Source organism: Oncorhynchus mykiss, chromosome 9 (genome assembly GCF_013265735.2).
Source record: "Oncorhynchus mykiss isolate Arlee chromosome 9, USDA_OmykA_1.1, whole genome shotgun sequence".
NCBI classification, from domain to species: Eukaryota; Metazoa; Chordata; class Actinopteri; order Salmoniformes; family Salmonidae; genus Oncorhynchus; species Oncorhynchus mykiss.
In genome coordinates this window covers 66,002,155-66,027,030 of record NC_048573.1, presented here as the reverse complement: position 1 = coordinate 66,027,030, position 24,876 = coordinate 66,002,155, and the positions used below count along the sequence as shown (strand labels likewise).

At 43.6% G+C, this 24,876-nt stretch overlaps 1 protein-coding gene across 2 annotated transcripts in view; it reads right to left on the bottom strand.

Annotated features, from left to right (window-relative positions):
- The window catches only part of LOC110532696 (rho guanine nucleotide exchange factor 25), a 94,999-nt gene that overhangs the window by 14,158 nt on the left and 55,965 nt on the right, over nt 1–24,876 (bottom strand). For both annotated transcript variants that reach the window (XM_036988725.1, XM_036988726.1), the window contains exons 3-13: nt 22,979–23,089; nt 16,306–16,427; nt 15,252–15,318; nt 14,566–14,669; nt 14,373–14,442; nt 4,421–4,510; nt 2,787–2,879; nt 2,115–2,165; nt 1,679–1,756; nt 994–1,185; nt 207–387 (exon numbers count right to left, since the gene is read on the bottom strand). In XM_036988725.1, the coding sequence (XP_036844620.1) occupies nt 207–387; nt 994–1,185; nt 1,679–1,756; nt 2,115–2,165; nt 2,787–2,879; nt 4,421–4,510; nt 14,373–14,442; nt 14,566–14,669; nt 15,252–15,318; nt 16,306–16,427; nt 22,979–23,089 (1,159 nt within the window). The remainder of the gene's footprint in view (nt 1–206; nt 388–993; nt 1,186–1,678; nt 1,757–2,114; nt 2,166–2,786; nt 2,880–4,420; nt 4,511–14,372; nt 14,443–14,565; nt 14,670–15,251; nt 15,319–16,305; nt 16,428–22,978; nt 23,090–24,876) is intronic.

Here is a 24,876-nt window from a genome sequence, read left to right as displayed (position 1 = left end):
GGTAAATGTTTGTTTTGCCATCAGTTTGTCTCCAATCGAACCATTTGAGGAAGTTGAGCTTAAGCCGAAGGGCCAGACATGAGTAACTTGTACGTGGTTGTTTACTGTTTGGTTTAGTCTATCTGGGTCTGCAGCCCTACCATTGAGCATGTTGGCAGTCTAGATATGAATCCTGAAAGTAAAGCTGTTGTGTTTTTCCATCCCACCATTGAGGAAGTTCCTCTGGGTCTCCAGGATCTGTCCCACATCATGGACCCAGGCCCTGCAGACCTCTGGGGAGGCGGCCTGCAGCACATAGCGTACCACGCTCCCATCAGTTCCCCGTGACGTCAGCACCAGGCGGTCCACCTCCCCCTCCACTGGAGCCTCCACACCCAGACAGCTCACCTGGAACACACCGCAGGTGTATGCAGTAGAGTGGCACAATGCTGGTTACTTAACCACAATTCCCAGGTTTTCCAGAAATCCTGGATGGAAGATTTTCTGGAATAAGGAAGGAATCCGTGAATCCTCAAACCAGAATTTCTGGAAAACCTGGGAACGTTACTGATGGGATTAATAGAGTTGACACGATTACTTATTCCAATCATATTTGTATTTGTATCTACGTGATGCATATCTATCTGAACATTCCTGTAATGTTCCATCCACCTGGAAAAGACCACATCTGACCTCCATCTGGTGGAGGAGAGCAAGTCATTAAATACCTCACCAACACTGAACAAAGACCAGACACAGATGCTTCAGAGACTTCCAAGAACACTCACAACCCTGTCCATGTGTCTCGGACTGCTGGTGGTTATGTAATTGGTACACAACGTTAGATTTGGACAAACATTATGTTTGATTACACTGACTGGTTATGCCAGTGTAGCTAATTACAGTCACATTTTATTGTTTTGTTTCTAACTTTAATTGAAGTTTCTGCATTCAAACTAATCTGAAGTTAAATAAGAGAATAGAAGAAGAATTAGAAGAAGAGAAGAGACCCACCTTGATGCTGCTCTTGAAGGTGTAACCAGGAAGTGAGAACCCTTTCTTCCTGTCGATTGGCTCGCTGAAGATGACCAGCTGTTCAAACAGGAAGACCCGCCTCTCCTTGGCTCGGGACAGAAAGCTGCTGTCCTGTTCCATCACTGTGAAGGTGTCCTGCTGGAGCAGCTTCCCCTGCGCAGTGATCTTACCCTGGGGACAAAGGAAGGATGGAGGGAGAGATGGAGAGAAGAGACACAGGATGAATAGAGGACAGAGGTTTACTGTATGGCTTGCAGCGGACCTCTGCTTGAGCCCCCGGCCAGTGACTTGATGTTTTCCAGAACTAGCAGACCTGATTCAAATGATCACCTAATCACCAAACCCCTCATTAGTTGAATCAACAGTTCTAGTTCTGGAATACATCAAATAAATTGACTGGCTGGGCCTGGAGTTACTTCAGAAGAGGTTTTGGGAAACACTGGCTTACAGTGCAGTACATCAATTGTGAGAACTATTTTAAAGAGAGACCTAGGGCTTGATTCAATTTGTGCCGCGGAAGTTCATCGCTATAGAAATGTTAAGATCATTTCCAATTGAGCTGACATACGCAACGTTTAACGTGTCGGCAGTCTTGGCTAACGCAGGAACATTGAAGTTCCACGATACAGATTAAACTGAGCCCTAAATTCCAATACCTCCTTACCTCAAAGCCCTGCAGGCGTCCCACGTTCATCATGTCATTGCAGCGTTTGGGCACAAAGCACATCACCTCTACCGCTTTCTGTGTATGTGTATGTGTGTGGTTGTGTGTATGTGTGTGGTTGTGTGTGTGTGTGTGTGAGAGAGAGAGAGAGAGAGAGAGCGAGAGAGAGAGAGAGAGAGAGAGAGAGAGAGAGAGAGAGAGAGAGAGAGAGAGAGAGAGAAAGAGAGCGAGAGAGAGAGAGAGAGAGAGAGAGAGAGAGAGAGAGAGAGGGATCCTTAAAACTAGCAAATCTTGAATACAGGTTGTTTGACTAGAGAGAACAAAATAAAACATTGCCTCACATGCTCTAGTAGTTGCCTGTTCCTAGAGAACTAGTAGATGTAGATGCATGGTAGAAACTGTGTAATAACAGCATGATCTGCATTAGAACACCCACCTCCAGTTCTTCTGTGTCCATCCCAGCTTTGGTGTAATACTTGAGGAAGTCCTGTTCACATAAACGCAGCATGGAGTCAGGAGAGTTCCAGTCAATGTAATGTAAGGTGAGGACATCTGGAAGATGCTTTCTCAGTTTCTCAGATTCATTTGAATACCAGAGAGAGTACAAGCTTGGCACTAGGTGATAGTTGTATGACGATGTTCATTGCCCCAGTATCCGTGCTTTAGAGATGTGGACGATGAGTATGACGTGTCTCCTCTCTAACACCCAGGAAGTTACAATTCAAACTCCCATTACACAGCTCTGCAAGTGTTATAATGTCAAAATACTTTTGTTACGCACCAAATATGGGGTTTCGTTGAGCAACTATCTTCATATACTCCTGTTACGGGCCAGTATTTACTTACAGAAGAGGTCAAAATAAAAATGTACAAGAAAAAATGACTCGCTGTAATTGTGTGTTTGTGTGTCTGTGTGTCTGTGTCTGTGTGTCTGTGTGTCTGTGTGTCTGTGTGTCTGTGTGTGTGTGTGTGTCATTGTGTGTGTGTCATTGTGTGTGTGTCTGTGTCTGTGCGTGCATGTACTGTATATCTGTCCGTTTGTGTGTGTGTGTCTACATGCGTGCGTGCGCGTGCCTGCGTGTGTGCGTATACTGTACGTGTGTGTCACCTTAAGCAGCAGCTGGTACTTCATGATCCTCTGGACTGGTTTGATCAGCAGGTCGTTGAGTTGTAGTCTGTGACCCAGATGTTGTCTCAGCTCCTGATAGGTCCAACACACAAAAGGGTTGATGGGGGTGTTGGGGGGATGGTGCAACTCAATATTAATGTTTTGTTAATTCAGTGTATATCAATATGATACACCTCAAAATGTCATTAATACGACCAACCACAACATTGCATTCCTACAAGATCCAATATGGCATGATTACATAGTGTATGATATGGCATCGGGACACACACACAGACATGACCTCAAGCATGTATTATTAATTTGACCTGCCTTCACTACCACAACCACCCATCAATATGACATGTTATTACCTTCACTACCACAACCACCCATCAATATGACATGTTATTACCTTCACTACCACAACCAGACATCAATATGACATGTTATTACCTTCACATGACCACAACCACCCATCAATATGACATGTTATTACCTTCACTACCACAACCACCCATCAATATGACATGTTATTACCTTCACATGACCACAACCACCCATCAATATGACATGTTATTACCTTCACTACCACAACCACCCATCAATATGACATGTTATTACTTTCACATGACCACAACCACCCATCAATATGACATGTTATTACCTTCACATGACCACAACCACCCATCAATATGACATGTTATTACCTTCACTACCACAACCACCCATCAATATGACATGTTATTACCTTCACATGACCACAACCACCCATCAATATGACATGTTATTACCTTCACATGACCACAACCACCCATCAATATGACATGTTATTACCTTCACTACCACAACCACCCATCAATATGACATGTTATTACCTTCACATGACCACAACCACCCATCAATATGACATGTTATTACCTTCACTACCACAACCACCCATCAATATGACATGTTATTACCTTCACATGACCACAACCACCCATCAATATGACATGTTATTACCTTCACATGACCACAACCACCCATCAATATGACATGTTATTACCTTCACTACCACAACCACCCATCAATATGACATGTTATTACCTTCACTACCACAACCACCCATCAATATGACATGTTATTACCTTCACATGACCACAACCACCCATCAATATGACATGTTATTACCTTCACTACCACAACCACCCATCAATATGACATGTTATTACCTTCACATGACCACAACCACCCATCAATATGACATGTTATTACCTTCACATGACCACAACCACCCATCAATATGACATGTTATTACCTTCACTACCACAACCACCCATCAATATGACATGTTATTACCTTCACATGACCACAACCACCCATCAATATGACATGTTATTACCTTCACTACCACAACCACCCATCAATATGACATGTTATTACCTTCACATGACCACATCTACAAAGCATAGCATTATTCCCACGTGACATACTACGTGACTAAAACCAAACCTGCCATTACCACAAAAGGAAATAACATTCCAGCAAAAGGAGTCTAATAAAAACTGAATTGTATTTTTGGAACGAGCGTTTCAGTAAGATAACAGTGATGTATGGTGGACTTAGCTGTATGTTTGCTAAGAGATACTAACCTGGAAGTAGGTCTCGATGTACTCAGAGACAATGTGTTCCGACTTGGGTTTATTCTGACAATAAACCACGTACATGTGGAGACGCCTCTCCTGTAATACAAACATACGCGCAGACAGTCCACCTTATAGCAATTTAACATATCAGAAAATAAATAGTACAGCACACAGCATTATCTATAACTGCTTTGAACATATTGAACTAGATTCAAAATATTATCAAAACAGAAGTTTATTGTGTTGCAAACCTGTATATCACGGGTATGACAAAGCATGTATTTTTACTGCTCTAAATAGGTTGGTAACCAGTTTATAATAGCAATGGCTCCTCCAGAGTTTGTGATTAATGGCTGCGTTGTGTTGTGCCTAAGAACAGCCCTTAGCCGTGGTATATTGGCCATATACCACACCCTCTCTGGCCTTATTGCTTCAATATACAAAGCAGTTAACAATAGCTTTAGATTCTAAATAGACCCACAAAGTAGTGGAAAACACTGCTGTAAGAGCTTAAGGATTCATCCCACGAGGAGGTTAAAAAACCAAGGGTTTGTAAAACGAGGAGGTTATAAAACCAAGGGTTTGTAAAATGAGGAGGTTACAAAACCAAGGGTTTGTAAAATGAGGAGGTTACAAAACCAAGGGTTTGTAAAATGAGGAGGTTACAAAACCAAGGGTTTGTAAAACGAGGAGGTTACAAAACCAAGGGTTTGTAAAATGAGGAGGTTACAAAACCAAGGGTTTGTAAAATGAGGAGGTTACAAAACCAAGGGTTTGTAAAATGAGGAGGTTACAAAACCAAGGGTTTGTAAAACGAGGAGGTTACAAAACCAAGGGTTTGTAAAACGAGGAGGTTACAAAACCAAGGGTTTGTAAAATTAGGAGGTTACAAAACCAAGGGTTTGTAAAATGAGGTTACAAAACCAAGGGTTTGTAAAACGAGGAGGTTACAAAACCAAGGGTTAGCAAAATGGAGGTTACAAAACCAAGGGTTTGCAAAATGGAGGTTACAAAACCAAGGGTTTACAAAATGAGGTTACAAAACCAAGGGTTTGCAAAATGGAGGTTAAAAAACCAAGGGTTTGCAAAATGGAGGTTACAAAACCAAGGGTTTGCAAAATGGAGGTTACAAAACCAAGGGTTTACAAAATGAGGAGGTTACAAAACCAAGGGTTTGCAAAATGGAGGTTAAAAAACCAAGGGTTTGCAAAATGGAGGTTACAAAACCAAGGGTTTGCAAAATGGAGGTTACAAAACCAAGGGTTTACAAAATGAGGAGGTTACAAAACCAAGGGTTTGTAAAATGAGGTTACAAAACCAAGGGTTTACAAAATGAGGAGGTTACAAAACCAAGGGTTTGTAAAACGAGGAGGTTACAAAACCAAGGGTTTACAAAATGAGGAGGTTACAAAAACAAGGGTTTGCAAAATGGAGGTTACAAAACCAAGGGTTTGTAAAATGAGGAGGTTACAAAACCAAGGGTTTGTAAAACGAGGAGGTTACAAAACCAAGGGTTTGTAAAACGAGGAGGTTACAAAACCAAGGGTTTGTAAAATGAGGAGGTTACAAAACCAAGGGTTTGTAAAATGAGGAGGTTACAAAACCAAGGGTTTGTAAAATGAGGAGGTTACAAAACCAAGGGTTTGTAAAATGAGGTTACAAAACCAAGGGTTTGTAAAACGAGGAGGTTACAAAACCAAGGGTTTGTAAAATGAGGAGGTTACAAAACCAAGGGTTTGTAAAACGAGGAGGTTACAAAACCAAGGGTTTGTAAAACGAGGAGGTTACAAAACCAAGGGTTTGTAAAACGAGGAGGTTACAAAACCAAGGGTTTGTAAAATGAGGTTACAAAACCAAGGGTTTGTAAAATGAGGAGGTTACAAAACCAAGGGTTTACAAAATGAGGTTACAAAACCAAGGGTTTGCAAAATGGAGGTTACAAAACCAAGGGTTTGCAAAATGGAGGTTACAAAACCAAGGGTTTACAAAATGAGGAGGTTACAAAACCAAGGGTTTGCAAAATGGAGGTTACAAAACCAAGGGTTTACAAAATGAGGAGGTTACAAAACCAAGGGTTTGTAAAATGAGGTTACAAATCCAAGGGTTTGTAAAACGAGGAGGTTACAAAACCAAGGGTTTGCAAAATGGAGGTTACAAAACCAAGGGTTTGTAAAACGAGGAGGTTACAAAACCAAGGGTTTGTAAAACGAGGAGGTTACAAAACCAAGGGTTTGCAAAATGGAGGTTACAAAACCAAGGGTTTGTAAAATGAGGTTACAAAACCAAGGGTTTGTAAAATGAGGAGGTTACAAAACCAAGGGTTTGCAAAATTAGGAGGTTACAAAACCAAGGGTTTGTAAAATGAGGAGGTTACAAAACCAAGGGTTTGTAAAATGAGGAGGTTACAAAACCAAGGGTTTGCAAAATTAGGAGGTTACAAAACCAAGGGTTTGCAAAATTAGGAGGTTACAAAACCAAGGGTTTGTAAAATGAGGTTACAAAACCAAGGGTTTGTAAAATGAGGAGGTTACAAAACCAAGGGTTTGCAAAATTAGGAGGTTACAAAACCAAGGGTTTGTAAAATGAGGAGGTTACAAAACCAAGGGTTTGTAAAATGAGGAGGTTACAAAACCAAGGGTTTGCAAAATTAGGAGGTTACAAAACCAAGGGTTTGCAAAATTAGGAGGTTACAAAACCAAGGGTTTGTAAAATGAGGAGGTTACAAAACCAAGGGTTTGTAAAATGAGGAGGTTACAAAACCAAGGGTTTACAAAATGAGGAGGTTACAAAACCAAGGGTTTGCAAAATGGAGGTTACAAAACCAAGGGTTTGAAAAATGGAGGTTACAAAACCAAGGGTTTACAAAATGAGGAGGTTACAAAACCAAGGGTTTGCAAAATGGAGGTTACAAAACCAAGGGTTTGCAAAATGGAGGTTACAAAACCAAGGGTTTGCAAAATGGAGGTTACAAAACCAAGGTTTTACAAAATGAGGAGGTTACAAAACCAAGGGTTTGTAAAATGAGGTTTCAAAACCAAGGGTTTGTAAAACGAGGAGGTTACAAAACCAAGGGTTTGCAAAATGGAGGTTACAAAACCAAGGGTTTGTAAAATGAGGAGGTTACAAAACCAAGGGTTTGTAAAATGAGGAGGTTACAAAACCAAGGGTTTACAAAATGAGGAGGTTACAAAACCAAGGGTTTGCAAAATGGAGGTTACAAAACCAAGGGTTTGAAAAATGGAGGTTACAAAACCAAGGGTTTACAAAATGAGGAGGTTACAAAACCAAGGGTTTGCAAAATGGAGGTTACAAAACCAAGGGTTTGCAAAATGGAGGTTACAAAACCAAGGGTTTGCAAAATGGAGGTTACAAAACCAAGGTTTTACAAAATGAGGAGGTTACAAAACCAAGGGTTTGTAAAATGAGGTTTCAAAACCAAGGGTTTGTAAAACGAGGAGGTTACAAAACCAAGGGTTTGCAAAATGGAGGTTACAAAACCAAGGGTTTGTAAAACGAGGAGGTTACAAAACCAAGGGTTTGTAAAACGAGGAGGTTACAAAACCAAGGGTTTGCAAAATGGAGGTTACAAAACCAAGGGTTTGTAAAATGAGGTTACAAAACCAAGGGTTTGTAAAATGAGGTTACAAAACCAAGGGTTTGCAAAATGGAGATTACAAAACCAAGGGTTTTTAAAACGTGGAGGTTACAAAACCAAGGGTTTGCAAAATGGAGGTTACAAAACCAAGGGTTTGTAAAATGAGGAGGTTACAAAACCAAGGGTTTGCAAAATTAGGAGGTTACAAAACCAAGGGTTTGTAAAATGAGGAGGTTACAAAACCAAGGGTTTGTAAAATGAGGAGGTTACAAAACCAAGGGTTTGCAAAATTAGGAGGTTACAAAACCAAGGGTTTGCAAAATTAGGAGGTTACAAAACCAAGGGTTTGTAAAATGAGGAGGTTACAAAACCAAGGGTTTGTAAAATGAGGAGGTTACAAAACCAAGGGTTTACAAAATGAGGAGGTTACAAAACCAAGGGTTTGCAAAATGGAGGTTACAAAACCAAGGGTTTGAAAAATGGAGGTTACAAAACCAAGGGTTTACAAAATGAGGAGGTTACAAAACCAAGGGTTTGCAAAATGGAGGTTACAAAACCAAGGGTTTGCTAAATGGAGGTTACAAAACCAAGGGTTTGCAAAATGGAGGTTACAAAATCAAGGTTTTACAAAATGAGGAGGTTACAAAACCAAGGGTTTGTAAAATGAGGTTACAAAACCAAGGGTTTGTAAAACGAGGAGGTTACAAAACCAAGGGTTTGCAAAATGGAGGTTACAAAACCAAGGGTTTGTAAAACGAGGAGGTTACAAAACCAAGGGTTTGTAAAACGAGGAGGTTACAAAACCAAGGGTTTGCAAAATGGAGGTTACAAAACCAAGGGTTTGTAAAATGAGGTTACAAAACCAAGGGTTTGTAAAATGAGGTTACAAAACCAAGGGTTTGCAAAATGGAGATTACAAAACCAAGGGTTTGTAAAACGTGGAGGTTACAAAACCAAGGGTTTGCAAAATGGAGGTTACAAAACCAAGGGTTTACAAAATGAGGAGATTACAAAACCAAGGGTTTGTAAAATGAGGTTACAAAACCAAGGGTTTGTAAAACGAGGAGGTTACAAAACCAAGGGTTTGCAAAATGGAGGTTACAAAACCAAGGGTTTGTAAAACGAGGAGGTTACAAAACCAAGGGTTTGTAAAACGAGGAGGTTACAAAACCAAGGATTTGCAAAATGGAGGTAACAAAACCAAGGGTTTGTAAAATGAGGTTACAAAACCAAGGGTTTGTAAAATGAGGTTACAAAACCAAGGGTTTGCAAAATGGAGGTTACAAAACCAAGGGTTTGTAAAATGAGGAGGTTACAAAACCAAGGGTTTGCAAAATTAGGAGGTTACAAAACCAAGGGTTTGCAGAATTAGGAGGTTACAAAACCAAGGGTTTGTAAAATGAGGAGGTTACAAAACCAAGGGTTTGTAAAATGAGGAGGTTACAAAACCAAGGGTTTACAAAATGAGGAGGTTACAAAACCAAGGGTTTGCAAAATGGAGGTTACAAAACCAAGGGTTTGCAAAATGGAGGTTACAAAACCAAGGGTTTGCAAAATGGAGGTTACAAAACCAAGGGTTTACAAAATGAGGAGATTACAAAACCAAGGGTTTGTAAAATGAGGTTACAAAACCAAGGGTTTGTAAAACGAGGAGGTTACAAAACCAAGGGTTTGCAAAATGGAGGTTACAAAACCAAGGGTTTGTAAAACGAGGAGGTTACAAAACCAAGGGTTTGTAAAACGAGGAGGTTACAAAACCAAGGGTTTGCAAAATGGAGGTAACAAAACCAAGGGTTTGTAAAATGAGGTTACAAAACCAAGGGTTTGTAAAATGAGGTTACAAAACCAAGGGTTTGCAAAATGGAGGTTACAAAACCAAGGGTTTGTAAAACGAGGAGGTTACAAAACCAAGGGTTTACAAAATGAGGTTACAAAACCAAGGGTTTGTAAAATGAGGAGGTTACAAAACCAAGGGTTTGCAAAATTAGGAGGTTACAAAACCAAGGGTTTGTAAAATGAGGAGGTTACAAAACCAAGGGTTTGTAAAATGAGGAGGTTACAAAACCAAGGGTTTGCAAAATTAGGAGGTTACAAAACCAAGGGTTTGCAAAATTAGGAGGTTACAAAACCAAGGGTTTGTAAAATGAGGAGGTTACAAAACCAAGGGTTTGTAAAATGAGGAGGTTACAAAACCAAGGGTTTGCAAAATTAGGAGGTTACAAAACCAAGGCTTTGCAAAATTAGGAGGTTACAAAACCAAGGGTTTGTAAAATGAGGAGGTTACAAAACCAAGGGTTTGTAAAATGAGGAGGTTACAAAACCAAGGGTTTGCAAAATTAGGAGGTTACAAAACCAAGGGTTTGTAAAATGAGGAAATAACAAAATGGAAGGTAACAAAACTTCAGGAATTAACCTTATTAGACAAAATGTATCTCTCTCTTTTAGCACAAATTAATATGTCTGTTTTACTGGCAAAAATGTATCTGGAATCTTCAAAGATCAATGTGTGATGATGTCTTTCTCTGAGCCATTACCCATTAAAAGGAAGGAACAGAACAAAGAAACAATTATTTGTCTTTAAGCGAAACACTTTCTCTCTCCCTCTATTTCTCTCACATACTCTCTCTCCCTTCTCACTATTCTCTCTCTACCTCTCTACCTCCAGTGTGACTAATTGTCAGATGAAAGAAGAGGAGCTGTGGTAAACCTGGGAGTGGTAATGTGTGTGTGTGTGTGTGTAAGCAGTAATGGAGTTACCTGTGAATGAAGATATGTATAATGTACCCACAATGCTGTCCTGCTATCCTCCACGTAAGCAGAGCCTTTGACAGCAGAATAACCTAACTCTACCTTCGACCTAGCAATTCTTCTGAAGCTCGTTATCTCTGCATCCTGGAGACCAGGCAGGTAGGGGAATTACAGGATGTCTATGGGCCAGGGGGCTAGGAGGCTGTGAGGATGAAACACTGCATTCAATGTGTTCTTGTGAACAGATCAGTACTATATTTCGAGGGCAAGCTCTGGTAGTTCCAGCGACAGAAATCAGCTGTTTTCTTTGAGTGTGAGTGTGTGTGTGGGCGGCAGGTAGCCTAACTGTTAAGAGCGTTGAGTCAGTCACCGAAAGGTTGCTGGTTTGAATCCCCAAGCAGAATAGGTGAAAAACCTGTTGATGTGCCCTTGAGCAAGGCACTTAACCCTAATTGCTAAGTCGCTCTGGATAAGAGTGTTTGCTTAATGACTCAAATGTACATTTAAAAACATGTGTGGGGGGGGTCAAAATGTACTAAATACAGTGGGGAGAACAAGTATTTGATACACTGCAGGTTTTCCTACTTACAAAGCATGTAGAGGTCTGTAATTGTTTTTATCATAGGTACACTTCAACTGTGAGAGACAGAATCTAAAACAAAAATCCAGAAAATCACATGATATGATTTTTAAGTAATTAATTAGCATTTTATTGCATGACATAAGTATTTGATACATCAGAAAAGCAGAACTTAATATTTGGTACAGAAACCTTTGTTTGCAATTACAGAGATCATATGTTTCCTGTAGTTCTTGACCAGGTTTGCACACACTGCAGCAGGGATTTTGGCCCATTCCTCCATACAGACCTACTCCAGATCCTTCAGGTTTCGGGCCTGTCGCTGGGCTGAGACCTGAAGGATCTGGAGAAGGTCTTTCTGGAGGAGTGGGCCAAAATCCCTGCTGCAGTGTGTGCAAACCTGGTCAAGAACTACAGGAAACGTAGGCTGTCGGGGCTGTCACTGGGCAATACGGACATTCAGCTCCCTCCAAAGATTTTCTATTGGGTTCAGGTCTGGAGACTGGCTAGGCCACTCCAGGACCTTGAGATGCTTCTTATGGAGCCACTCCTTAGTTGCCCTGGCTGTGTGTTTCGGGTCGTTGTCATGCTGGAAGACCCAGCCACGACCCATCTTCAATGCTCTTACTGAGGGAAGGAGGTTGTTGGCCAAGATCTCGCGATACATGGCCCCATCCATCCTCCCCTCAATACGGTGCAGTCGTCCTATCCCCTTTGCAGAAAAGCATCCCCAAAGAATGATGTTTCCACCTCCATGCTTCACGGTTGGGATGGTGTTCTTGGGGTTGTACTCATCCTTCTTCTTCCTCCAAACACGGCAAGTGGAGTTTAGACCAAAAAGCTCTATTTTTGTCACATCAGACCACATGACCTTCTCCTATTTCTCCTCTGGATCATCCAGATGGTCATTGGCAAACTTCAGTTGGGCCTGGACATGCGCTGGCTTGAGCAGGGTGACCTTGCGTGCGCTGCAGGATTTTAATCCATGGCGGTGTAGTGTGTTACTAATGGTTTTCTTTGAGACTGTGGTCCCAGCTCTCTTCAGGTCATTGACTAGGTGCTGCCGTGTAGTTCTGGGCTGATCCCTCACCTTCCTCATGATCATTGATGCCTCACAAGGTGAGATCTTGCATGGAGCCCCAGACCGAGGGTGATTGACCGTCATCTTGAACTTCTTCCGTTTTCTAATAATTGCGCCAACAGTTGTTGCCTTCTCACCAAGCGGCTTGCCTATTGTCCTGTAGCACATCCCAGCCTTGTGCAGGTCTACAATTTTATCCCTGATGTCCTTACACAGCTCTCTGGTCTTGGCCATTGTGGAGAGGTTGGAGTCTGTTTGATTGAGTGTGTGGACTGGTGTCTTTTATACAGGTAATGAGTTCCAACAGGTGCAGTTAATACAGGTAATGAGTGGAGGACAGGAGTGCTTCTTAAAGAAAAACGAACAGGTCTGTGAGAGCCGGAATTCTTACTGGTTGGTAGGTGATCAAATACTTATGTCATGCAATAAAATGCAAATGAATTACTTAAAAATCATGCAATGTGATTTTCTGCATTTTTGTTTTAGATTCCGTCTCTCACAGTTGAAGGAAAACCTGCAAAATCGGCAGTGTATCAAGTACTTGTTCTCCCCACTGTATGTGGTTGCTTCAAGATGTGTATTTACGGTCTTGTTGGTATACTGAACAAAATAATGAACGCAATCATTTTACAGAGTTACAGTTTATACAGACAAATCAGTCAATTGAAATAAATTCATTAGGCCCTAATCTATGGATTTCACATGACTGGGAACACAGATATGCATCTGTTACTGTAGTCCCAGATACATAAAAAAAAGGGGGCGTGGATCAGAAAACCAGTCAGTGTCTGGTGTGGCCACCATTTGCCTCATGCAGCGCGACACATCTCCTTCACATAGAGTTGATCAGGCTGTTGATTGTGGCATGTGGAATTTTGTCCCACTCCTCTTCAAATGGCTTTGCAAAGTTGCTGGATATTGGCGGCAACGGTACACTTTGATTCAGAGCATCCCAAACATGCTCAATGGGTGGCACCAGCTCTGGTGGACATTCCAGTCAGCATACCAATTGCGCAAACTTGAGACGTCTCTGGCATTGTGTTGTGAGACAAAACTGCACATTTTAGAGTGGCCTTTTATTGTCCCCAGCACAAGGTGAACCTGTGTAATGATAATGCTGTTTAATCAGCTTCTTGATATGCCGCACCTGTCAGATGGATGGATTATCTTGGCAAAGGAGAAATGCTCACTAACAGGGATGAAAACAAATGTGTACACAAGACTTCAGAGAAATAAGCTTTTTGTGTGTGTATGGAACATTACTGGGATCTTAAATTTCAGCTCATGAAACTTGGGACCAATACTTTACCTGTTGCGTTTATATTTTTGATCTGTATGTTTGGGACCGCTCAGTAAAAAAATCTCTGTTGATCAGCAGTTTATCGACCAGATACAGTACAGATATAGTCATCTTTAAAGCCGGAGGAAAATAGCCACAAAGAGTCTAGTCAAGTGTTTATTATTACGGATTCTTATTCATGTGGCTTTTTTCTGTTTGCTTCTTCAAACTGCAGCTGTTTTTCTCCACATGCTTCCTGACCGCTCGGTCCAGCCACACACACGCTTCCTGACTGACCGGTTCTGTCTGGGCTGGTCAAGATGCTAGCCAGCCTGTCTGTGGCTAGGAAAACACAGGCAGGTCTGAAATCCTTGGTATCAACAACAAGGAAGTGGAGGGGGAAACGTGTGTGTGTGTGTTTGTGTGTGTGTAAGGGTGCGAGTGCGAGTGAGGGGGCGAATGCTAGCAGCTGAAATACAGAGATGTGTTGGTGGATAAACAGGAGCTTTTCATGTGTTTCCTTACAGTGTTATACCTCAACAGACCCCAAATGGACACAGGACACACCTGTATCTGTGTGTGTCCATGTGCTTGTGTGTGTGTCCATGTGTGTCCGTGTGTGTGTGTGTGTCTGCGTGTGTGTGTCCCTGTGTGTGTCCGTGTGTGTAGACTCACATGCTTTATGAAAAGTTGGGCCAGTCTCTCTGGTTCTGCTATACATTTCTCCAGCTCGCCCATGAAGTAGCTAGAGAGAGAGACAGGTTACAAACACCACACACACGCACACACACACACACACACACACACACACACACACACACACACACACACACACACACACACACTGTACAGTATCTCCGATACTCACTCTTTATGCCAGTCGAAAATTTGATGAATGTTTCCGAACACGATCTTGTCTTTTCCCTTCATGTCGGCTGGTATACCTTTACTAGTCATAGTGACCATGTAGCCCTGTACAGGAAACATACACCCAACCTCAGATCTCATATCCTGTACTTACTTACTGGGATTCAAGCCCAGGTCTCCTGCACACAACAAGACTGTGTTAACCTGTTGAGCTAAAGTCTATGTAGTTCTGCCACATATACTGTACATAACAAATTACCTGGAAAACAACCATTTCTGACTTGGAAAAGCTTTCCAAACATAGGCAGGTCGGTATTATGTTGCCATAACATCACTGGGCCAAAAATAACTGTCTGAAGTCTTCAATTTCTTCACCTAGAATATATCAAACTCTGTCAGATTAATAGTTTTGTAACACGATACTAATATATATATATTAATAAAATCAAACCCAATAAAATAAATGTCTGTTTTTGGAGCCAGACAAAGCTGTGTTGAAAGAAACTGAAGGTGTTGCGTTGACAATGATTTCCAGGCCAAATCATTGAATAAATGGGTGCTGGATCTTCTTCTGCCTTGGTTGATGCAAAAGTTGTCAGATTTCAAACTCCAGCAGTGAAACGGTGGTTTCTGCTGCCGCTGTTGATATCACTGTCCCTGGAAATGGTTCTAATACTGTATTCTCACCTCTACTATGCACCCCAGGTCTTCCACATACACTTTCTCTGTCTCTAGGAGTTCCTTCAGTACGTACCTGGACAGAGAGACGATACTAAGTGTTGGTCATCCCCATCAATGAAAAGTCTTTCCAAACAGTCTTGTCTGTTTAAAGGGGCAATCTGCAGTTGTTACATACATTTTTGGACTTTTAAAATAACTATATGTACAGTTGAAGTCAGAAGTTTACATACACTTATGTTGGAGTCATTAAAACTCGTTTTTCAACCACTTTTGGCGAGTCGGTAAGGACATCTACTTTGTGCATGACACAAGAAATGTTTCCAAAAATTGTTTATAGATAGATTATTTCACTTATAATTCACTGTACCACCAATCCAGTGGGTCAGAAGTTTAAATACACTAAGATGACTGTGCCTTTAAACAGCTTGGAAAATTGCAGAAAATTATGTCATGGCTTTAGAAGCTTCAATCAGCAGGCTAATTGACATCATTAGAGTCAATTGGAGGTGTACCTGTGGATGTATTTCAAGGCCTACCTTCAAACTCAGTGCCTCTTTGTTTGGCATCAAAGATTGTACTTTCTGGAGAAATGTCCTCTGGTCTGATGAAACAAAAATAGAACTGCTTGGCCATAATGACCATCGTTATGTTTGGATGAAAAGGGGAGATGCTTGCAAGCCGAAGAACACCATCCCAACCGTGAAGCACGGGGGTGGCAGCATCATGTTGTGGGGGTGCTTTAATGCAGGAGGGACTGGTGCACTTCACAAAATAGATGACATCATGAGGAAGGAAAATAATGTAGATATATTGCAGCAACATCTCAAGACATCAGTCAGGAAGTGAAAACTTGGTCGTAAATGGGTCTTCCAAGTGGACAATCCTTCACCAAAACAGTGGTGGGGTGAACCCATTTGTAATTGTTTCAACTGCAGATTGCCAATTTAAGATAATTGTTTGCAGCCATACATGATGCTCATGGAAATGCTGTGTTGTACATCAAACTTTGGTCAGTTTTAGAGTAAGGGCAGTGTTGTGTAATTACAGTGGAGTCACTTACATGCTCTTCTCTAAGGCACTCCTCCTCTCCTCCTCACTGTCAGCCGCTGATGATTGGCTGGGGGTGTTGTCCATCAATACTGAGACGTTGTCATCTGGACAGACATTGGTGGACTGAGTATCCTGGTCAAACAGACGGGACAGGGAATAGGGTTATGATATAATATGTGGTCCATTGACAATCTGAAGATAGAGAGAGAGAGAGAGAGAGAGAGAGAGAGAGAGAGAGAGAGAGAGAGAAGGGCAAAGTGGAGGGATAGAGGGAGAGAGAATGATGGAGGCAATGTGTTAGAGAGATAGATCACATAAGGAAGAGGGAGGCAGGGTGAGGTAAAGAGAAAAGGAGAGGCAAAGTGAGAGAGAGAATGGGAGGATAATGATGCAGGTCACCAAGGTGACCAGGGAGGGGGGGGGGGGGGGGGGGGGGGGAGCAGCCAGACACTATGGACCAGAATGAAGGGGATCTCACTGTCACTAATAATGGTGTAAGGCAGGGTTTCCCAAACGAGTTGGTTATTTTTATAAGCCAGGACAAAGTTTAGGAACTCTGGTGTTGGATGTGGTGAAGTCACCATGAAAAAGAAGTGAGGGAGAGAAAGAAAGAAGGGGAAAGGGGGCGGTAGAGAGGGCTACCTCCCCTGGTACAAAACGTTTAAATATTGGACAAGTAACGGAGTTGGCCTGAGGGGTAGGTTTATGACAGTCATAAATACCTCTTCCCCCCTTTTTCCTCTCTACTAGAGGTCGACCGATTAATCGGAATGGCCGATGCAACAAGGGTTAGGAAGGAACAGACAGAGTATCCCGTCTATCACCCAATGATGTTACTACAACATATCCAATTGACAACCAGAGACATTCTTCAAAGGACTCGGTTTGGCAACACGGCCTTCCATCTACCACCAACCTACCAAAGCGCAGCTCAGAGTATATATTTATTGTATTTTCCTTTTCCAAATGGGCGGTAATTTAGAATGCATAAGATACTGTATTTACGATAGCAAAGCTTTTCCCCTTTGTTCCTCAGTCTTCCCACTCTTTCACTCAAACCCAGCCCCTTTTCTTTTGTGTAACCAGCTGTCATATCTGTTCCGCCCACTAGGGACGTTTTCCTTTATGACGTAATAAGTAATCAAGTTATGATTTAATTATGTGTATGTGTAATTCTGTGTGATTAGTTAGGTATGTAGTAAATAAATAATTAAAAACAATTTTGTATTGCTGATTCAAATTGTTAGCCAGGGTTTGTGCAGACAACCAAGAATTTACAACTTTCAGATGAGACTGAATTAAGATGAGGATTAATATTGACTGCTATTGATGTAAAATATTACTAGGTCTTTAAGAGTTTATTCCGAAGATAACAGCTCTATAAATATTATTTTGTGGTGCCTGACTCTCTAGTTAATTACATTTACATGATTAGCTCAATCAGGTGATATTAATTATGGAGAAATTATTTTATAGAATAGCATGTCATATCACTTAATCCGGCATAGCCAAAGACACGACAGTGGTGTACAGAATGTCTTGGGCTTAGAGACAGTCCAAATATACAGCACTGAACATGGTGTCATCATGGACTTCCACATCCAATTCATTCAGGAAGTATCTGGCAAAGATCTGCATATGGATCACAGCGACCTAATCAGTTGGGTTGAGGAGGTATGCATGAGGCTACTTTCCTGGAATTTAAATACATTCCCAAGGAGATCCTTGAATGAACATTGAAGCATTGTCTACACATTCTACACTAGAGTAATGCTTGTGTCAGCAGTAACATACACTCTTATATTGTCTGAACATACAATATCTTGTTCTTGTTCAGTGTCATGTTCATTGGCTACAGTCTTCCGATCGGCATGTACATCATTTTAGAATAGTGGATGTCAACCTATTTACGCCTGGCCAAGCATACACACCAGAGGAGGCTGAGAAGTTTGGTGGGAGGAGCTATAGTAGGATGGGCTCCTTGTAATGGCTGGCGTTCCATTTATTCCATTCCAGCCATTACAATGAGCCCATCGTCTTATAGCTCCTACCAGGAGAATGCTTCCTGCCCCAACTCATAGTGCCAACTGTAAAGTTTAGTGGAGGGTGAATAATGGTCAGGGGCTGTTGCTCATGGTTCGGGATAGACCCCTTAGTTCCAGTGAAGGGAAATCTTAATGCTACAGCCAACAATGACATTCTAGACGATTCTGTGCTTCCAACTTTGTGGCAACAATTTGAGAAAGGCCCTTTCCTGTTTCAGTATGACAATGCCGGCAGGTAACCTAGTGGTTAGAGCGTTGGACTAGTAACCGAAAGGTTGCAAGATTGAATCCCTGAGCTGACAAGGTAAAAATCTGTCATTCTGCCCCTGAACAAGGCAGTTAACCCACTGTTCCTAGGCCGTTTTTGAAAATAAGAATTTGTTCTTAACTGACGTGCAAATTGATGTCCTTACAGATATGGTTTGTCGGGGTCGTTGTGGAAGAACTTAACTGCACAGAGCCCTGACCTCAACCCCATTGAACACCTTTGGGATAAATTGGAACACTGACTACGAGACAGGCCTAATCCCTCAACATCAGTGCCCTACCTCACTAATGCTATTGTGGCTGAATGGAAGCAAATCCCCGCAGCAATGTTCCGACATCTAGTTGAAAGCCTTCCCAGAAGAGTAGAGGCTGTTATAGCAGCAAGGGGGAGATCAACTCCATATTAATGCCCATAATTTTGGAATGAGATGTTCGACGAGCAGATGTCCACATACATTTGGTCATGTAGTGTATATGGGCTTTTATTTCCCATCAACTTCTGCAAATGTGTCCCTTTACTAAAGCTGCAGAGCACACAGTGTGTGTGTGGTTGTGTTGATGTGTATACTTCTCTGTGTGTGGTGTAGGGGGCGTGCTACGCCACTGCTTATAACTATCAGTTAAGTAGAACTATAAGACATTTAAGATGTGTCAAATAAATGTTATCCAGCTCAGGGCTCCAGCTACGCATTTGGTTTGCTAGCGTGCTAGCTAGGTGTCTAGGTGTCAAGATCAGTTTTCTTGGGTACAGCAGAGACATTCAGTTCCCTCCTGGATCAAGATCCCTGTTGCCTAAAATAGGTTTGTGTGCTGTATAATAACAGAGTATACCCCGGTATGGTACAGAAACGGTATGATGGCATTAACATCTCCAGCAGAGCTCTACCCTAGCTGACAGGTCTCCAGGCCTCCAGCAGAGCTCTACCCTGGCTGACAGGTCTCCAGGCCTCCAGCAGAGCTCTACCCTGGCTGACAGGTCTCCAGGCCTCCAGCCCTCCAGGCCTCCAGCAGAGCTCTACCTTGGCTGACAGGTCTCCAGGCTTCCAGCCTTCCAGGCCTCCAGCAGAGCTCTACCCTGGCTGACAGGTCTCCAGGCCTCCAGCCCTCCAGCAGAGCTCTACCCTGGCTGACAGGTCTCCAGGCCTCCAGCCCTCCAGCAAAGCTCTACCCTGGCTGACAGGTCTCCAGGCCTCCAGGCCTCCAGCCCTCCAGGCCTCCAGCAGAGCTCTACCCTGGCTGACAGGTCTCCAAGCCTCCAGCCCTCCAGCAGAGCTCTACCCTGGCTGACAGGTCTCCAAGCCTCCAGCCCTCCAGCAGAGCTCTACCCTGGCTGACAGGTCTCCAGGCCTCCAGCAGAGCTCTACCCTGGCAGACAGGTCTCCAGGCCTCCAGCCCTCCAGCAGAGCTCTACCCTGGCTGACAGGTCTCCAAGCATCCAGCCCTCCAGCAGAGCTCTACCCTGGCTGACAGGTCTCCAGGCCTCCAGCCCTCCAGCAGAGCTCTACCCTGGCTGACAGGTCTCCAGGCCTCCAGCCTTCCAGCAAAGCTCTACCCTGGCTGACAGGTCTCCAGGCCTCCAGCCCTCCAGGCCTCCAGCAGAGCTCTACCCTGGCTGACAGGTCTCCAAGCCTCCAGCCCTCCAGCAGAGCTCTACCCTGGCTGACAGGTCTCCAGGCCTCCAGCCCTCCAGCAGAGCTCTACCCTGGCAGACAGGTCTCCAGGCCTCCAGCCCTCCAGCAGAGCTCTACCCTGGCTGACAGGTCTCCAGGCCTCCAGCCCTCCAGCAGAGCTCTACCCTGGCTGACAGGTCTCCAAGCCTCCAGCCCTCCAGCAGAGCTCTACTCTGGCTGACAGGTCTCCAGGCCTCCAGGCCTCCAGCCCTCCAGCAGAGCTCTACCCTGGCTGACAGGTCTCCAAGCCTCCAGCCCTCCAGCAGAGCTCTACCCTGGCTGACAGGTCTCCAAGCCTCCAGCCCTCCAGCAGAGCTCTACCCTGGCTGACAGGTCTCCAAGCCTCCAGCCCTCCAGCAGAGCTCTACCCTGGCTGACAGGTCTCCAGGCCTCCAGCCCTCCAGCAGAGCTCTACCCTGGCTGACAGGTCTCCAAGCATCCAGCCCTCCAGCAGAGCTCTACCCTGGCTGACAGGTCTCCAGGCCTCCAGCCCTCCAGCAGAGCTCTACCCTGGCTGACAGGTCTCCAGGCCTCCAGCCCTCCAGGCCTCCAGCAGAGCTCTACCCTGGCTGACAGGTCTCCAAGCCTCCAGCCCTCCAGCAGAGCTCTACCCTGGCTGACAGGTCTCCCTGACTGCTTGACATGGATCACTACCAGATGTTCTCTGTATCTGGTAGAACCCCACAGGAAAGATACACACACACACACACACACAGCTCTCTTTCTACGCCCCCCCCCCCCCCCCTTCACTCCTCTATTGTGCTTGTTTTGTTTTTCTACACAGAAGCCAACTTTAAATCTGTAATAGTTTTAATAAAAGCTGAGAGCATGGTGCTCCTGTTGTTTATGCTTTATTGAGGTGTAGGTAGGGTTTGTGTGTGTGTCTCTCAGTCTGTGTGGTGTCTGTCTGTCTGTCTGTCTGTCTGTCTGTCTGTCTGTCTGTCTGTCTGTCTGTCTGTCTGTCTGTCTGTCTGTCTGTCTGTGTGTGTGTGTGTGTGTGTGTGTGTGTGTGAGAGAGAAATATATGGGGTGTTCTAAGAAGTCTTAACTTTTCTCTTCCTTTCCTGAAAGAGAAACAGTAAATCTGTCAAAGGAGGGGAGGAAGGAGAGAGAGAAAGAGAGAGATGGAGAATGACAGTGATAGAGGGAGAAGAATAGGAGAGAGGGAGAGAGAGACCCTGAGATGACTGACCTACATACTTTAATACCTATTTTTCTCTCTCCCTCTCTTTCCTCTCTTCCCTCTTCTGGCAGTACAGACTGAACCAGTGATCTCCTTCCCTTCTCTCCCATCTGTCTCTGACTGTGTGTAATCCTGCCATCAGAGCCTTATGACTGGCTGCTATAATGAACTGCAGGGGGAATGACCCCCTCCCTGGGTCATGTTCAGTAGGGCACACTGTAACAAAACATTTGGAAATCTGTGTTGTTATTGGAAAAGTTCAGATATTGCTCCCTTGTTCCACTCGGTTTCAAACCCTTTTATCAACACTGACCCTGGTAAGAGTCCACTAGGAATGAGCGCTGGCTCTCTGATGTGTTTTGTCATAGTGTTCACTATCCAGGCCCCCTTACAACCCTGTTCTCTGTTCCAAATGCCATCTATACCATTTGCTGTTGCCGTTCACACAATTCCAATTGTTTGATGTGTAAATGAAAGAGCAAAGCCATTGTTTGGACTCATTTCCTGGAACAGTAGTCATCTTCCATTACATTTCTCCTCTCAGTGCCATTTTCTTTTTATCTGTAGGGATTTTCTTTGTAGTATGTTAATGCATCTATCACACAGAACCCTGACTAGTCTGTGTCCCAAATGGCACCCTATTCCCTGTAGTAGTGCACTATGTAGGAGATAGGGTGCCGTTTGGGAAGAAGTCTTGACAAACCTTCCCCACTGGACTGCCTCCTATTGATGAACTCTGAGAGGACCTTGAGTTCATCTAGGTGTGTGTGTCTGCGTGTGTATCTGAGACCGAGAAACTATGTTTGATCAGCCAAGCCCAGCAGCGGTGGTGGTGATCTGGGATCCTTCGGACGTCCATACTCTAAACCCTAACCTTAACCTCTACCCTTACCTTAACCATAACAACAACCCTTACCTAAAGGTGAATCACTTTTAGCCTACCTTTACTATTTAACAAGTCAACTTCAATGTGGGGTAGGGACGTCCCAAGGATTCCGGATAGAATGGACCCTGAGATGTTTCATACCCAGGTCTGTCTCAGGCGCCATGGAAACGAAGCCTTGTGTTGTACCCATGTCACCTACCGGTCTGTTTTTCCTCAGAGGAAATCATTAGACTCTCCCCTGTCCCCATATACACTGAGCAGCAACAGCTAAAGCCTTCTATAGATTATCAATAGAGTGTTTCATCAGTTCATCAGTTCATCAGTTCATCAGTCCGATTGATTGTGTTTTTTATGGTTGGATAAGTTGACTGTGTAATCTGTGACCATGTCAATAAGATTGTATGTCTGTATCTACCTAGTTTAGCCTCTTAGACCTAGGCATTTGCTCAGGGGTCTAACACCAGTTGTCATGTTTCAGGCAAGGTTTGTCAACATGCAAACATGGTTTACTGAACCACCTCTGTTACACAGGGCTGTGTGTTGGGACAGACTCGTGTGTGTGTGTGTATTTGTTTGTTCGTTTGAGTGTGTGTGTGTGCGAGAGCTGTATGTGTGTCTGTGGTTTGACTCACCTGTGTGTAGGCAAGTGCAATACAGCCCTGTAGTGAGTCAGACAAGTAGCTGGGAGAGTTTAGGGTTGCTGAGGAAAGCTCCTCAGGACTGGCCAACCTATACCTGCACTCCTACAACACACACACACACACACACACACACACACACACACACACACACACACACACACACACACACACACACACACACACACACACACACACACACACACACACACACACACACACACACACACACACACACACACACACGCAGAGGGAGAACATCATTACTCAACATAACACAACAACATAAACATCAACAGCATTTACACAGAAAAGGTAGCTGATCTCGATCTTATATGTAGATATTTGCTCAGGAATAGTAATCTCTTTAACTAAGACCGTCGCCAAAACTAAGACAGTTCTGCCGAGTTGTTCTGCCAAGAAGCAGAGGAAGGCTCCACACCACTCTCTCACTTGAATACATTGCTTAGTTAATTTCAGATGATCTCATTTTGCTCTTTTGTAGCTTTGGCCACTATGTGTGTGTTTTCCATATCCATACCTGTTTGCTCCTCTCCTCTCTCCTCTCCATACCTGTTTGCTCCTCTCCTCTCTCCTCTCCATACCTGTTTGCTCCTCTCCTCTCTCCTCTCCATACCTGTTTGCTTTACAGATGCTCCCCACTCCTTGGTTGCAATCCTTCTAATTTAGTGTACCCTGCGTGCAAAACCCTATGTGGAATTCCTGCCGATCTGCGGTCCAGAACACCTAGTTCATCTGAGCACTATGCTGCGCATCCCTAGACGTGGTGGTGGAGGCACGTCTACTCATTTCTCCTAACTGGAGGTTTTCTCACCAGTCCATCTTCTCATGTGAATTCCATGCTGTCACTTAAGCTTAAGCTTCATTTTTTCACATCTTTCACCCACCAAGTGGCCTTGGAGATTTCCTCAATGAGCTTGACACCTTAATAAGATCATTTCCTGACGATGGCTCACCGCTCTTCGTACTTGGTGACTTCCACCTCGAGGCATCTGCCTTCAATTAATTTATTTCCAACTCCCCCCCCCCCCCCCCCCCCCCCCCAGGTCTCTGATCACTACTACATTCCTTTTCTGTCTCCTGTCCTCCAACCCTAACCACTCAGCCCCTACCCAGATGGTCATGTGTCATCACAATCTTCACTCTCTCTCTCCCACTACTCTCTCCTCTTCTATCCTATCATCTCTGCCTTCTGCTAAATCCTTCTCCCTCCTGTTTCCTAATTCTGCCTCTTCGACCCTACTCTCCTCCCTTTCTGCATCCTATGACTCGTACCGTCTCCTTTCCTCTCGACCTGCTCGGCCCTCCCCTCCTGCTCCATGGCTGAGTCTCATTACAATCTTGCAGAACAGGGCTGAGGCAGCTGAGCGGAAATGGAGGAAAACACATTTTCCAGAGGATCTATCATCCTTTCACCCCCTCCTCTCTTCCTCCTCTTCCTCTGTATCTGCTGCTAAAGCCACTTTCTATTACTAGATTTCAAGCTTCTGCCTCTAATCCTAGGAAACTATTTTCTACCTTCTCCTCCCTCCTTAATCCTCCACCTCTCTGCGGATGACTTTGTCAACCACTTTGAAAAGAAGGTTGACGACATCCTCTCCTCATTCAATCAGCCTATTGTTAATAGGCCTATCTTGTGATACAGATATTATGGGATTTCTACACATTATACTGATGAGTTTACTTAAGAGGTCCATTTCAAATCTGTCAGTACCCATAGACCAAATAGTCCCAATGTAGAGTAGCTAGTCCTCACTGTATGTAACCTGTATGTACAGTACCAGTCAGTAGTTTGGACCCACCTACTCATTCAAGGGTTTTTCTTTATTTGTACTATTTTCTACGTTGTAGACTAATAGTGAAGAAATGAA